The sequence below is a fragment of the Oncorhynchus mykiss genome, chromosome 28 (assembly GCF_013265735.2).
Source record: "Oncorhynchus mykiss isolate Arlee chromosome 28, USDA_OmykA_1.1, whole genome shotgun sequence".
Lineage (NCBI taxonomy): Eukaryota > Metazoa > Chordata > Actinopteri > Salmoniformes > Salmonidae > Oncorhynchus > Oncorhynchus mykiss.
In genome coordinates this window covers 30,650,165-30,667,020 of record NC_048592.1, presented here as the reverse complement: position 1 = coordinate 30,667,020, position 16,856 = coordinate 30,650,165, and the positions used below count along the sequence as shown (strand labels likewise).

The 16,856-nt window shown below is 43.2% G+C and overlaps 1 protein-coding gene across 2 annotated transcripts; it reads right to left on the bottom strand.

Annotated features, from left to right (window-relative positions):
• Positions 1 to 517: 517 nt before the first annotated feature.
• Positions 518 to 8,539, bottom strand: LOC110508925 (plasmalemma vesicle-associated protein). Of its 2 annotated transcripts, none has more exons than XM_021589839.2 (6): positions 7,567 to 8,539; positions 6,644 to 6,722; positions 5,276 to 5,976; positions 3,594 to 4,200; positions 3,422 to 3,511; positions 518 to 685 (listed from the first exon to the last, which is right to left on the bottom strand). In XM_021589839.2, the coding sequence occupies exons 1-5, from the start codon at positions 7,954 to 7,956 to the stop codon at positions 3,447 to 3,449; spliced, it is 1,842 nt and encodes a 613-aa protein (XP_021445514.2). In that variant the 5' UTR covers positions 7,957 to 8,539; the 3' UTR covers positions 518 to 685; positions 3,422 to 3,446. The 2 variants fall into 2 exon arrangements, with proteins under 2 accessions (XP_021445514.2, XP_021445513.2); XM_021589838.2 differs by having other exon boundaries at positions 3,451 to 3,511.
• Positions 8,540 to 16,856: the final 8,317 nt, after the last annotated feature.

Here is a 16,856-nt window from a genome sequence, read left to right as displayed (position 1 = left end):
TTTAGTAGTGGTTTCTTTGCAGGAATTTGACCAGGAAGGCCTGCGCAGTCTCCTCTGAACAGTTGATGTTGAGATGTGTCTGTTACGTCAATTTATTTGGGCTGCAATTTCAGAGGCTGGTAACTCTAACGAAGTTCTTGAAATCTTCCACATTGACTGACCTTCATGTCTTAAAGTAATAATGGACTGTCGTTTCCCTTTGCTTATTTGAGCTGTTCTTGCCATAATATGGACTTGGTCTTTTACCAAATAGGGCTATCTTCTGTATACCACCCTTACCATGTCACAACACAACTGACTGGCTCAAACGCATGAAGGAGGAAATAAATTCCACAAATGAAGGCATTCCAGGTGACTACCTCATGAAACTGGTTGAGAGAATGCCAAGAGTGTGCAAAGCTGTCATCAACGCAAAGGGTGGCTACTTTGAAGAATATAAAATCTATTTTGATTTGTTAAAAGAATTGGTTACTACATGATTCCATATGTGTTATTTCATAGTTTGATGACTTCACTATTATTCTACAACATAGAAAATAGTAAAAAATAAAGAAAACCCCTGGAATGAGTAGGTGAACTTTTGACTGGTACTGTATATTGACAAACCAGAACTCAATATGAGGAGACTGGGTTTTATAGGTTTTCCTCCATTTTCCTCTGAAATGTCATGGATTACCCAGAGACTCTGCAGACAAGAAGAAATAACAGAGATCCTTGTTCAGTTAATTGCATTGACTGCAGTCAGCAGGCTTTTTGTTAAACATTTCTCGCATATCCATGCCTCAATGGCTTGCCCTCTTACATCATCTAATTTACAATTCATAAACAATACATAATATACAATTCATAAACTTAACCCCCTATTAAGATGTTTAGGGAATCTGTAGAGTCAACAGATTTACCACAGAATTGAAGTTTCAATAGGCCAATTTAACTCCTTTTCTTTTTCATTTTTTAAACAAACGTTTTATTTATTAACCACCCTCTTCAGAGGACAAATATCTTTCTTTGTTTTTATAGCTTTTCTGCTACATGTACAGTTGAAGTCGGAAGTTCACATACACTTAGGTTGGAGTCATTAAAACTCATTTTTTCAACCATTCCACAGATTTGTTATTAACAAACTATAGTTTGACACAAGTCATTTTTCCAACAATTGTTTACTGACAGATTATTTCACTCATAATTCACTGTATCACAATTCCAGTGTTTCAGAAGTTTACATACACTACGTTGAATGGGCCTTTTAAACAGCTTGGAAAATTCCAGAAAATGATGTCATGGCTTTAGAAGCTTCTGATAGGCTAGTTGACATAATTTGAGTCAATTGGAGGTGTACTTGTGGATGTATTTCAAGTCCTACCTTCAAACTCATTGCCTCTTTGCTTGACATCATGGGAAAATCAAAAGAAATCAGCCAAGACCTCAGAAAATAAATTGTAGACCTCCACAAGTCTGGTTCATCCTTGGGAGCAATTTCCAAATGCCTGAAGGTACCACGTTCATCTGTACAAACAATAGTACGCAAGTATAAACACCATGGGATCACGCAGCCGTCATACCGCTCAGAAAGGAGACGCGTTCTGTCTCCTAGAGATGAACGTACTTTGGTGCAAAAAGTGCAAATCAATCCCAGAATAACAAGGCCCACAGTAAAACAAGTCCTATATCGACATAACCTGAAATAATGACCATCTTTATGCTTGGAGGAAAAAGGAGGCGGCTTGCAAGCCGAAGAACACCATCCCAACCGTGAAGCACGGGGGTGGCAACATCATGTTGTGGGGGTGCTTTGCTGCAGGAGGGACTGGTGCACTTCACAAAATAGATGGCATCATGAGGTAGGAAAATTATGTGGGTATATTGAAGCAACATTTCAAGACATCAGTCAGGAAATTAAAGCTTGATCGCAAATGGGTCTTCCAAATGGACAATGAACTTCCAAAGTTGTGGATAAATGGCTTAAGGACAACAAAGTCAAGGTATTGGATTGGCCATCACAAAGCCCTGACCTCAATCCCATCGAACACTTGTGGGCAGAACTGAAAAAGCGTGTGCAAGCAAGCAGGCCTACAATCCTGACTCTGTTACACCAGCTCTGTCAGGAGGAATGGGCCAAAATTCACCCAACATAATGTGGCAAGCTTGTGGAGGGCTACCTGAAACGTTTGACCCAAGTTAAACAATTCAAAGGCAATGCTACCAAATACGAATTGAGTGTGTGTAAACTTCTGACCCACTGTGTTGAAAGAAATAAAAGCTGAAATAAATCATTCTCTCTACTATTATTTTGACATTTGACATTCTTAAAATAATGTGGTGATACTAACTGACCTAAGACATGGATTTTTTACTAGGATTAAATGTCAAACTGACAAACTCTTTAATCCCAACCCTCAGCCACTCTCAGCCCATCCCACCTATCACCATAGACCAACCCTCAGCCACTCTCAGCCCATCCCACCTATCACCATAGACCAACCCTCAGCCACTCTCAGCCCATCCCACCTATCACCATAGACCAACCCTCAGCCACTCTCAGCCCATCCCACCTATCACCATAGACCAACCCTCAGCCACTCTCAGCCCATCCCACCTATCACCATAGACCAACCCTCAGCCACACTCAGCCCATCCCACCTATCACCATAGACCAACCCTCAGCCACTCTCAGCCCATCCCACCTATCACCATAGACCAACCCTCAGCCACACTCAGCCCATCCCACCTATCACCATAGACCAACCCTCAGCCACACTCAGCCCATCCCACCTATCACCATAGACCAACGCTCGGCCACTCTCATCCCATCCCACCTATCACCATAGACCAACCCTCAGCCACACTCAGCCCATCCCACCTATCACCATAGACCAACCCTCAGCCACACTCAGCCCATCCCACCTATCACCATAGACCAACGCTCAGCCACTCTCATCCCATCCCACCTATCACCATAGACCAACGCTCAGCCACTCTCATCCCATCCCACCTATCACTATAGACCACCCTTGTTTGGTTTCCATGTGCCATATATTTTTCAATTGTGCTGTGATGTTTCACGTAATTTTTTTACCTTTCTTAATCGTTTATTATCCACAGATTGTGAGCTAAAGATTAAAACATTTCATACAAGTATTATTATATTATTTATTGACTGACTGGCTTTTTTGTAAGGTCAATTTTAAGTGCATGTTGTGATTTTTTTAACCAATTTCACTACTTAATATGGAGCAAAAACTCATCTCTAAAGTAAAGGCTCTATGACTCATTACAAATCAACATTTGCTTTGTCACATTTAGATTACATTCTAATGTCATAATCAACATTTGTCTCAGCCACGTTGAATTAAATGTTCCAGTAAGATGCTAATCTTGGCATTCTTAGCAACAGAACTTAATACATTTATTTAAGATTCACTTAAATACCCAGAGGGTATATGAACTCACTCTGAGCCGGAGTCGGCATTAGAATACTGCTGCAGTTCTCGTAAGTGTTGATTGATATGTGCTGTAGAAACAACAGAACAACAACATAAGCCATTGTCCATAGTATATCACAGTGTTTATAAGAAGTGATTTTTATATCTTACCTAAACCTTTCGAGCCGTCCATTCCTGAACCGTTCATCCTTGTGGCGCCTGATGATGACGAAGCACTTGACCCGGACCTACCCAGTCCTGTGTTGTCGTTTCCTGTTGCAGAAGCACCCCACCCACCAGTTCCAGCACCCAATTCTGTTCCAGCGGTTGACCCCCTTTTACCTTGCCCTGTTACACTAGACCCTTCCCCACCCATCCCTGTGTTACCCATTCCTGTGGAACCCCACCCACCTGTAGCCTCCAAACCCATTTCGGTTGGCCCCCTGTTGCCCTGCCCTGTTGCACTCAACCCTGCCTCCCCCATCCCTGCGTAACTCATTGCACCCAACTCTCCTGTCGCGCCTGTCCCTGTTCGACCTGCCCACACTTTTTCTGGCCCTAACGAACCCAATGCAGTAGAACTTGAACTTGACCCTGTCCTTCCCATTCCTGTATTACCAAATTGGTTAGTTGAGCCTGGCTTGTTACCTGTCCCTGTCCCATCTGCCCCTGCACTGCCAAATCCATTCCCAGTTGAGCCAGGGTCACCCATCCCATGCCTGCTACTCCAGGGTCCAGTCTGATTTGGTACGGACATTCCTGGGTTACCCATTCCGGTCTGAAACATAATAAGACAAAGAAAATAATGTTTAGTTAGTACCGGTATGTGAAACTACTTCAACATATAACAATGCTGTTTATCTAGCATATTCAAATATAATAATTGCACAAACATATCATGTTTATTATTACATGACCACCAATTGTATATTATAGACTGTGGCACTTTACCAGCCAGTGGGGGCTTTACCTGTCCTCGAGTTCCCTGCATTGTTTTTTTGGAATGAGATTGACACTTCCTCCAGTATCATAGTGGGACCCCTGCTAGATTGATGAGCTTGGTACTGGAGGAAGTGTCATAGTGTCTATTCTGATCATACACATTTTATGATCAGAAGTTTATGAAGGCATAAATGTATGAAAGCGTGTATACTTATCTTTTTAAATGTATGTAGTAATAATAAAAAATTAAAAAGCAGGCAAGTTAAATCCTTATGGGGTGGCAGGGTAGCCTAGTGGTTAGAGTGTTGGACTAGTAACCGAAAGGTTCCAAGTTCCAATCCCTGAGCTGACAAGGTACAAAATCTTGTTCTGCCCCTGAACAGGCAGTTAACCCACTGTTCCTAGGCTGTCATTGAAAATAAGAATTTGTTCTTAACTGACTTGCCTAGTTAAATAAAGGTAAACAAACATTTACAATTGCAGCCTACACTGGCCAAACCTGGGCCAATTGCGTGCTGCCCTATGGGACTTATAATCACAGCTTGTTGTGATACAGAGTGTCTGTGTTGACATCTCAAGCACTGAGATGCAGTGCCTTAAACTGCTGCGCCACTCAGGAGCCCCCCAGTTTAATGTAAAGCACGACGACAACAACCTATTGCTTACATTTTCCACTAATGTATTTTATTACAGCTAATTGTCATAAAAAATCTTATGAGGAGCTCCTGCAGCTCTCATTTACATGGTTAGATCTTTTGACCAGCGTGCCAACTCTATCTCTTCACACTAATGACGGAAACCATTTCTGGCCCCAGTTTGACTTCTAAAGGATTTCTGTTGTTATCTACCGCCACTTATCAATGAGTTGGATGAAAGCCTGGTGTAATACCACGCGATAGATATTCCCTTACCCTGGAGCCACAGTTGACCAGTGAGGTGTTGAGGTTATTCATCTTGTCCTTGAGAATGCCGATCTCGCCCTCCTTCACCTTCATCACCGTCTCCTGTAGCTCCTTGTCCCCCTGCAGCCTTCTGCTATCCATCAGCAGCCTCTCCGTCTCTCGGTCGTATTTCTCCTGGGTCTTCTGAAGCTTCTCGCGGTGCTCCAGGGCCATGGCACTGCGGTTGTAGCTGCACCAGTCGTAGACCTCCTTCAGCTGGTCTTTATCTGCCTGCAGTCTGGCACTGCAACCCTCAATCTCCAATATCTGAGAGCCCACCTTGTTCAGGTATTGCTGGAACTTGTTCTCCACCTCGCGGGACAGACCCGTGCAGTTGTTGCGGATCTGGTCCAGGTGGTGGAGCTGCTTCTCGCAGGTGAGCAGGAAGGGGCTGACATTGGGCAGAAGGTTGTCGATCTTCAACAGGAAGGCTTTAGAGACGTCGGAGATGCCGGCCAGGGATTGGACAAAGTCCTCCTTGCACTTCTTCCTGTAGCCCTCCAGTTGTCTCTGCAGGAAGGTCTTGTCCCTCCGGAGGAAGATGGCCTCCAGGGTCAGGGTGTCCCGGTCCATGGCTGTGTTCTCCATCTCCATCCTCATGAACTGCACCGTCTGACTGAAGTTGGAGCTCACTAGCTTTAGCAACTGCTCCAGCTGCTGGACCTGGTTTTCTTGCATATTATTGTTGTTGCATATAAACGTTTTGGAAGAACATAAAGAAGAAAGAAACACCTTTTATGTTAATACTTCGGAACCAGGATCAGATTTAGTCCGGGATTAAATCCGAGGAGCACTGTCGGTATTGCACCTTTTAAAGGCAATGTTCCTGCGTTTGCGGAGATTGCATTCACGGTGCAGATGTGGGCGCAATAGAAATGAACCTTTAAGTCTAAGCTCGCTACAATGCAGCTTGGATTGAATCCCGGTACTGCATTGGTTTTAAGTCAATTCAGAATGGCGAATAAATAACTTTTATTTTAATTTCACTATTTGTATTCTCACTTCTGTAACAACAAAACAGTGAAGACAAAAGATCATTGCAAAGTTGTAATTTGCACCATGCATATTCTTGTCCAAAGAAGTACCAGTTAGGAAACCCACTGGGCACAGATGTCAATTTAACATCTATTCCACGTTTGTTCAACGTAATTTCCTTTACATGACGTGGAAATAATGTTGATTCAACCAGTGTGTGCCCAGTGGGAAGCTAATAGGTTTAGGAAAGCTTAGCTGTGAATTATTAGAATGAGATTCCGAGTGGACGATTGAACATGAATACTGTATGTAACACTAGTGCAGAGCAGAGCAACAAAGCAAAGTTTCTTACAGGTCTCTTACCATTTGGGGGCATGGCCCTGAAGCATTGGCTCATTCTAAGTTGAATCTGACATATTCCCTTATCATTTTCACACTGAGTCTGTGGATATTAATAACAGACATGCATCAGCACCACATTTTGTCTACCAATAATAATTTGAGTGAAAATTTCACCTACAGATTTAGGATCTGCAGAAACAGAAAATGTGAATTATTATGTGCATTATATACATCTTTTTTAATTATGGACATGTTTTGTAGAGGTTGATCCCTTTTTCTGCCCCTGAACAAGGCAGTTAACCTGCTGTTTCTAGGACATTGAAAATAAGAAATTGTTCTTAAATGGCTTGCCTAGTTAAATAAATTGAAGTACTACACTGTTGAATTTTCTGCTGTGAAGAACCATTTCCGCAGCAACAGGGTGATCAAATTAAGATACGGCATCTGTACATGCACATTATTGTTGACACTGTTGCAAAAGAAGATATATATATCTATAGAAATGATGAACAGTCAAGTTTAAATCTGAATATACAGTGACTAGTGATTGTTAATGTTTATGACTGTAGGACCACTGTTTTAACCTTTTCAGTTATATTTGCTGAAATTATCTGAAATGATTGATATGTTATATGACATGTATGAGATATTTGAATGTAATATTGTTTTATGCTAAATTACACTCAAATCAAAATCATATAGCACGTTTTGTTTTCCTATCCACTAATACAGCTAAACTGGCATTTTGATATTCAGTAAACCAGTCACTGTTATCCGACTGTATATAATGTACTGCTGTCATTGTAATGCATATTCAAAATCGACATATTGAAAATCCACCCAAGTTTTTCCAAATATTCATGCCAAAAATCCAACACAACCTCACAAATCCCCTCTAGCATTGACCTGTGAACATTGATGACAAAACCAATCTCAGTTCTTACCACTAGTCCTTTGAGATTGGCGATGAACATGCCAGACCCGTTTGCCACCTGACGCAGACTCATCATATATTTGTCGTTGCGCATCTTGTCAGTCAGGGTGGCGTTCAGGAGCTTCGTCAGGTTCTTTCCCTGCTGCCGGAGGTTGATGTTGTCAATGGAGAGGTGGTTGAAGCTCTTCTCCAGGTCCTTGACCCGGCTCTCGGCCGCCGCGTCTGGGGAGCTCCCGTAGACCAGGAAGAGCACCAGGCTGACGATGATGAGTGACTGGATCAGAGAGGAGAAGAAGAAGACAACCCTCATGTAGTAGCCACAGCTCTTCCCTCTGGGCTTCTGGATCTTCCTCCTGGCCTCCAAGCCAAACTTGGCCTGGGAGTAACTGCTTTTGTACATGGCTGTTTAGCCGCTGAAGCACAGTACAGTACAGAACACCCTTACTGAGAAACAGCCAATCACAGACCGATTTAGAGGGTTCAAATGGGGTCCACTTCTTGAGGACCAAGTAGAGAGCGTTAAACCACAAGCACTGAACTCTTCTTTCCCAAACAAAAAGCCAAATAAATAGATAAGATGGGAGATATTTTAGGCAGACCCTGGTAGTGGAGACATCTGATGCAAACCCTGGTAGTGGAGATATCTGATGCAAACCCTGGTAGTGGAGATATCTGATGCAAACCCTGGTAGTGGAGATATCTGATGCAAACCCTGGTAGTGGAGATATCTGATGCAGACCCTGGTAGTGGAGATATCTGATGCAAACCCTGGTAGTAGAGATATCTGAGGCAAACCCTGGTAGTGGAGATATCTGATGCAGACCCTGGTAGTGGCGATATCTGAGGCAGACCCTGGTGGTGAAGATAGTATCCCGCTTCTGAGCTAAGGTAGCACACATTGACAGCCCAAACAGTAAAGTTCCAGTTTTCTCTCCTGAGCGTAATATGGTGTGAAAGTGAGAAGACAGGATTATGTTTGAGGTGTAAACATGGTCAGGAGTTTAGAACCGCCTCACCACACTTCCCACTCTGGGAACTCCTTCCTTGACATCATGTCAGGGGTTAGGGATAACATCACGCACACACACACACAGGAGGTGATTCAGACCACATTCACACAACCCTAGCCCCATGTGGTGCCAGCTGCCCCTTTGTTTGACAGGTAGCCTAGCGGTTAAGGGCATTGGGCCAGTAAATGAAAGGTTGCTGGTTTGAATCCAGGAGCCGATTAGCTGAAGATCTGGTGATGTGCTCTTGAGCAAGGCACTTATCCCTAATTGCTGCTGTAAGTCACTCTGGATAAGAGGGTCTGCTAAATTACTAAAATGTAAATGTCAGCACATGTGACAAGAGATAATGGTCCTGAAATGATCTGCTTTGAATGAGATTATAATCTTAGGTACATTTTAGGAAAAGTCTTCAGGTGTAACAGTCCTATTTAACAAAGTGTGCCTACACTGTACTAACACTTTACCAGTCTACATAACTAAGATTTATTAGTGTGCCTACACTGTACTAACACTTTACCAGTCTACGTAACTAAGATGTATTAGTGTGCCTACACTGTACTAACACTTTACCAGTCTACATAACTAAGATGTATTAGTGTGCCTACACTGTACTAACACTTTACCAGTCTACGTAACTAAGATGTATTAGTGTGCCTACACTGTACTAACACTTTACCAGTCTACATAACTAAGATGTATTAGTGTGCCTACACTGTACTAACACTTTACCAGTCTACATAACTAAGATGTATTAGTGTGCCTACACTGTACTAACACTTTACCAGTCTACGTAACTAAGATGTATTAGTGTGCCTACACTGTACTAACACTTTACCAGTCTACATAACTAAGATGTATTAGTGTGCCTACACTGTACTAACACTTTACCAGTCTACGTAACTAAGATGTATTAGTGTGCCTACACTGTACTAACACTTTACCAGTCTACGTAACTAAGATGTATTAGTGTGCCTACACTGTACTAACACTTTACCAGTCTACATAACTAAGATGTATTAGTGTGCCTACACTGTACTAACACTTTACCAGTCTACGTAACTAAGATGTATTAGTGTGCCTACACTGTACTAACACTTTACCAGTCTACGTAACTAAGATGTATTAGTGTGCCTAGGTATTAGGGACACTTAAATTGGATGTTTTTTGTGTCATATATGATGGTCTTCAATTTTTCTTGATTTTAACACTACATCAACCTTTACCTTCTCTGTGATTAGTTGTAAGGTCAGGAAAGGCCACTGTTAACCAGTATGTGGGGTGGTTAGGTCCATGAATCTTCCCCCTCTTGACAGGTAAATGCTCCATTAACGTTTGTTCTGAAGATATGATCTGTTCTGAAGATTTGATCTGTCTATATTATCTTCCTCCATAAATCAAAATGGCACATTGTGAAGACCTACTGTAATTTCCAAGAAAAAACAACAACTGTTTTACGGCATTATGAACATGGTTTCCGGTGCACGGCACCAGAAGTGTCAGGACCATAGCACATGTTGTTCCACAGACATTCTCATTAAGTATCGGAGCCAGCGGCCCTTTGATGCTCTGCATCTCAACCCAACTTGCTGACGTGGGCAGCTGACAGTCAGTCTCTCAGGACACCCCAAACACAGCAGCAGAATGAAAGCCAGAACTTGTCCTGCCTGCCAGCCATTGTTGCCGTGCCAACCCTGTCTTCAGAGGAAGCAATAATTCACCAAGGAATTGGCCATCTCATCTGAGTTGTTACCATCGGGACAGATCACAGATAAAGCATGGGAACAAAAGCAGGAAATCAGGGACAAACACAGAAGTACACACAAAATGTTGAATATTGAGAATGAAATGGGCTGTTTATCTGGAGCATAAACAACTGGTATTTATATAAACAGCTGATATTTTGGGGAGGTGTTGGAACGTTCCGTATTTAAATGTTTCCCTGAGTGTGTCTACCTCCTAGAAATCTATCAACTCCTCCACTGTAATCTTGAAGGCGGCCGTTTAGGAACATCACAGAACAATATACTACTTTTAGTTTCCACCATATCTAACACTTTCAGACCTCAGAGGGAGAGTCTACAAGGCAGGATCATTAACATGGATTGTTATTGAATTAGAATTTGACCTCTTTCTTTTTTCATGTATCAGGTATTTGCAATTCATAGATTAGATTAGAATAACTTTATTTATGTCCATAACACATACTGCCACCTAGTGTTAACTGCAACTCCTGCTCCCAATTTTCCCTCCAACCAACAGAACATCAGAGAGAATTTTAGAAATGGATGTGTCATGGAAGGATGGAATGAACGGGCTTCTTGGAGAAGAAATAAGTAAATATCAACAAATTTGAAGGATATACATAAAGATGGTATTCCGTCAAGGCAGAAAAACATCACAGAACGTCCCAGTAAAAAGGTTGCATTTACTTATTCATGGTTGGGCTTGTTTAGATCAGATTATTTGTCTTTAATTAATCATGGCTTGAACCACTTAGATTTTCTACAGCAGTGCATTATTTACCAGAACTTGCCCTCAAAACATAAAAAATGTAGACAAACAATAAATGTAGCTTGAGTTACTGTGTTCTCGAGACCTAGTAAACTCAGAAAGTTTTTCTCCACACTGAATTACACAAATGATGGTGTGATTCTCCTCTTTAAAAGATTTTAACATGTAAATCTTGATGGGGCAAAAAAAAGAAGTGAAATGCATTCCAGCAAAGCCACTACACAACACAACACTAAACAATACGTTAGTTGCGCTATAGAGGTGACAAACGGTGCCTCCAAACTGTTAGGGCCTGCTACACCTGGCTATCAGCAGAACCTTGTCTGGCAGCGAAGCAGTTCATTCTGCCTCATTTACTGCCTTTAAAAAAAACACAACTGTTATGCCTGACTTGCTTAAACAAATATGGTTTCCAATGAAAATTGAGATGTCCAAACTATGGCATAAGGGGACGACAAGCGGATAAGAGGCAATCCGTAATTTTGATTAAGACAATGAGCGAGCTAGGACGCTAGTGTTTATAACTATTTGTTTAGCACTTTTGAAATGTACAGCAACAGAATTCAGAACATGGGCCATTCTTACAGTGCTCTCCCTGTACACCAAGTCAGAACCGTAGGATAAATAAAGGGGGCCTATAAGCAGACAATGAAAGGTCTTACAATATTCAATGATAACATTTCCCTAAAACAGGTTATAGGCTACATGTGCACCACTACGTCAGAACAGTAGATGAAATTAAGAGGGGTAAATAGACCAAATTATTAGGATGAGACACATGGGGTGCTAACATCTTATTATACAACATACACTTAGTATTACTTTCTTAGCTACAGTATACATATCTCCCAGGCATATTACAACATTTACGAAGCAGCATACAATACATTTGTGGACTCACATTGTTGTGCTCGGCTCACTTGAACAGGAAGGTGGCTCGGCGGTTCTCCAAGTTAACAATTTTGTTGAGCGCGGCACAAATCATGCTTCATTGACATCATGGCCAATGTTAAATGTTATCATTTTAAACTTGGAAAAGAGCCCCTTAATCCCAGATTTGACCAAACAGCCACTGTCACTGATTCCTTCCAAACCACTTTGCGATTTCCAACTTGTTGTGTAATGTTTATGTCCAATCTATAATTTATTTTCAATATTTATCTTCATGTGACAAGGATTAAAAAGGATTTGACAGTAGATGGTTTGTGATAAGACTCCTGTATTCATAGGGAGTGAGAGGTATTTTGAATACTGTATGCATCAGAGGAGGCTGGTGGGATGAGCTATAGTAGGACCACTGGAATAAATGGAACTGAGTCAACCGTGGGGTTTCCATGTGTTTCCATTGATTTCATTCCAGTCTACGATGAGCTCATCTTCCTATGGCTCATCCCACCAGCCTCCTCTGTTATGCATATTCCATATTTCAAACCATGCCTTTTAAACCATGGGATTGAGAACTTAGTAATGTAAGGATTGGTTTCCTCCAAACACCTCAACTCTCATCAGAGGGTCTTCTGTTGAAAAAAAGACTGATGAATCCCCGACCTTAATCCCTCCTCAGTCCAGCAGATGTTTTCCTTTGACTCGGACAAAGGGCTTTGTTTTTATTACCAGGCTTGCCCATTCCTGTGGGGTCAAAGGTGATGCCGGTCTCAGAGAGAAGCTGTCCCTGCAGGTCAAACAGTTTGACAGTCATTGGAGCGCGATGAAATGTCCCCCTCGTGTAAACGTCCATTATCAGTTTGTGTTGAAAACCTAGGCTACTTTCCATATGCCGCTAAGCTTGAGTACACATTCATCAACACCCAGGGTTCGAATAACACATTGACTATTGGGAGTGCCTTAGGCTGGACCAGTGTTGCGATTTCTAATGTTTACAGGGGTGTCCTGGTTTGTTGTTGGAGTACCCAGCACCCACATAACCCACAACAACAACACATTTTGTGTGAAGGGTTCATCATGTCAAAACAAAATAGAGCCTCACAAAAAATGGAGCAAACTATTTCTGGAAGGAAACTGTCCAGTTCTGTCCTCTGTCATCAGCCAAGGATCAGTCGGCTGGTTGGACCTGCAGTAATGGAATCTCAAATGACAGAGATGTAATTGATGTCCTTTAGGGGATGTATCTGTTAAACTAGTATCTGGTATCAGGAACTAGTATCAGTATCAGGTTACACTTAGTTGGAAAGCCTTGTAGTATGTAATTATGCCATACTACTACCACTGTGTGTGTGTGTGTGTGTGTGTGTGTGTGTGTGTGTGTGTGTGTGTGTGTGTGTGTGTGTGTGTGTGTGTGTGTGTGTGTGTGTGTGTGTGTGTGTGTGTGTGTGTGTGTGTGTGTGTGTGTGCGTGTGTCATTTGCAGTCTTGCCTTACTGGACCGCTTGCAGAGAGTAACCATGTTTCTGATTGGCGGTTCAAAGACCAAGGCACCCCATCCTCAATAGACTCACACCCTCAATGCACACACACGCAGAGGCACACACAAAGCATATGAGCATTAAACAGATACACACAAATTGTGTTATACTAAATCAGACATCAGAGGCATGCCAAACAGTAACTGCATCATCGGTTTGATCTACAGGAGCTATAATAGAAGGAGGTTGAAGTGAGGGGCCTAAATTGGTGTGACGGTTGAACAAGTAGACTCTCAGGAATGTACCAAGCCCTTGCTATGGTAGCAGCATGTTAATTAGTAGTAATTTAGCTTGGCAAACTGCTGCTGTGGCGGTTGAAGCCAGGAGTAGTTTAACAGACTTTAGCTAATGTAACGCTAATGTCTGATTTTAAGAAATGATTGTTATTTCATAACGCAATTTATGTATGTAATTCTGTATGTAATTCTGTATGTAATTCTGTATGTAATGTATGTATGTAATGTATGTATGTATGTAATTATGTATGTAACTCGTCTCAAAAGGATTGGTCATGAAAATGTTGTGGAAGAAAAGGAAGGTCAACAGTTTCAATATCTTCCCCCCCACACACACACAGTCACTCCCACACACACACAGTCACTCCCACACACACACAGTCACTCCCACACACACACAGCCACTCCCCCCAACACACACACACAGTCACTCCCACACACAGTCACTCCCCCACACACACAGTCACTCCCACACACACACAGTCACTCCCCCACACACACACTCACTCCCACACACACACAGTCATCCCACACACACACAGTCACTCCCACACACACACAGTCACTCCCACACACACACAGCCACTCCCCCCAACACACACACACAGTCACTCCCCCCAACACACACACACAGTCACTCCCCCAACACACACACACAGTCACTCCCACACACACACAGTCACTCCCACACACACACACAGTCACTCCCACACACACACAGCCACTCCCCCCAACACACACACACAGTCACTCCCATGCACAGCCACTCCCCCCTCCCACACACACACATACAGTCACTCCCACACACACACGGTCACCCCCCCCCACACACACACAGTCACTCCCCCCAACACACACACACAGTCACTCCCACACACACAGTCACTCCCACACACACACACACAGCCACTCCCCCAACACACACACACAGTCACTCCCCCCAACACACACACACAGTCACTCCCACACACACACAGCCACTCCCCCCAACACACACACACAGTCACTCCCCCCAACACACACACACAGTCACTCCCACACACACACAGTCACTACCACACACACACAGCCACTCCCCCCAACACACACACATACAGTCACTCCCATGCACCCCCCCCCCCCCCCCCCACAGGCACACAGCCACTCCTACACACACAGCCATTCCCACATGCACACGCACACACAATGCCACTCCTACACACACACACACACACACACGCACACACACACACACACACACACACACACACACACACACACACACACACACACACACACACACACACACACACACACACACACACACACACACACACACACACACACACACACACACACACACACACACACACCACACAGCCACTCCCACACACAAGAAGCCATTATTTGGCTAATCTTGACCAACAATGGAGGTGCCAATCAACAGGCACATTGTCTCCTTTAATGGGACTTTCATTCAGATTAACATACACCTCTGATGACCCATTAGCCACACAGTGACCAGGACAATGCTACACTTTCCACACATACACACACACAGCCAAAGGGAAGGGTTTGGGCTCAGGAATTTCTTAGAATTATCTGTATGTTCTAGATCTAGACAAAGAAAAAAGATAAGTTGGTGTTAGTTACACTTTTGTAGGTACAACGTCTTTCTGTGTCAGTTAAAAATGTATCATAGATTCATGACGTTTCTCTGCACTTTTAGCCAGGATTGGTTTTCTTCTCTCTGCCTTTGTTTCTTTATCTAGGACAGGCATCATCTACTAGACCATCCCGGAGAGGCAGACCCACAAAGACTAACAGTTTAGGAAAGGCATCATCAACTAGACCATCCTGGAGAGGCAGACCCACAAAGACTAACAGTTTAGGAAAGGCATCATCAACTAGACCATCCTGGAGAGGCAGACCCACAAAGACTAACAGTTTAGGAAAGGCATCATCTACTAGACCATCCTGGAGAGGCAGACCCACAAAGACTTATCCTGGAGAGGCAGACCCACAAAGACTAACAGTTTAGGACAGGCATCATCAACTAGACCATCCTGGAGAAGCAGACCCACAAAGACCAACAGTTTAGGACAGGCATCATCAACTAGACCATCCTGGAGAAGCAGACCCACAAAGACCAACAGTTTAGGACAGGCATCATCAACTAGACCATCCTGGAGAGGCAGACCCACAAAGACCAACAGTTTAGGAAAGGCATCATCAACTAGACCATCCTGGAGAGGCAGACCCACAAAGACCAACAGTTTAGGAAAGGCATCATCTACTAGACCATCCTGGAGAGGCAGACCCACAAAGACCAACAGTTTAGGAAAGGCATCATCTACTAGACCATCCTGGAGAGGCAGACCCACAAAGACCAACAGTTTAGGACAGGCATCATCAACTAGACCATCCTGGAGAGGCAGACCCACAAAGACTAACAGTTTAGGACAGGCATCATCAACTAGACCATCCTGGAGAGGCAGACCCACAAATACTTATCCTGGAGAGGCAGACCCACAAAGACTAACAGTTTAGGACAGGCATCATCAACTAGACCATCCTGGAGAGGCAGACCCACAAAGACTTATCCTGGAGAGGCAGACCCACAAAGACTAACAGTTTAGGACAGGGATCATCTACTAGATTCAGACGCAGGCCGATTTGTTTCTTGAGTGAATGGTCGGGGTCCTGGAACGTAATTACGGGCTCCAGTTGGGGAACCCTGATCTAGGATGACCCTGGGCTTAGCGAGGCAAGGGTGAGTAAGTCTGCGTGACCTTTGGGGTTAACCTCGGACATGAATCACCATGTGCTCCACAAAGAAAGGGGATAGAGGACCTTTGTGAAATGGTGATGACCAAAACGTGGCGTTTTCTTTTAGCACAATGAGGTGGGTCTTAAGCTGTCTATTCATTGGCCAGGAGATAAGATCAAAGTGCAGGCTATGATTTACAGGGTTAATGCATTACACTGAGAAAACATGTGTAGGCCTACTTCATATTACTGAGGTCAAAGGTTGTAGAGTAATCTATGCTTTGTTATTGACATTATAGGAGGGATTCAGGTGTGAAATGTTACAATTTCAAGTAGTCTATTGCATAACTCTTCTGTAGGAACAGAGTAAATA

Excerpts from the sequence above, each read along its gene's own strand:
- LOC110508925 (XM_021589838.2), bottom strand. The coding sequence starts at position 7,956 with ATGTACAAAAGCAGTTACTCCCAGGCCAAGTTTGGCTTGGAGGCCAGG. Across the intron at positions 6,723-7,566 it reads CCAATCTCAAAGGACTAGTG|ACTCAGTGTGAAAATGATAA; the intron begins GTAAGAACTGAG and ends TAATATCCACAG. Across the intron at positions 5,977-6,643 it reads CAGGGCCATGCCCCCAAATG|AAAACCAGGTCCAGCAGCTG; the intron begins GTAAGAGACCTG and ends ATAATATGCAAG.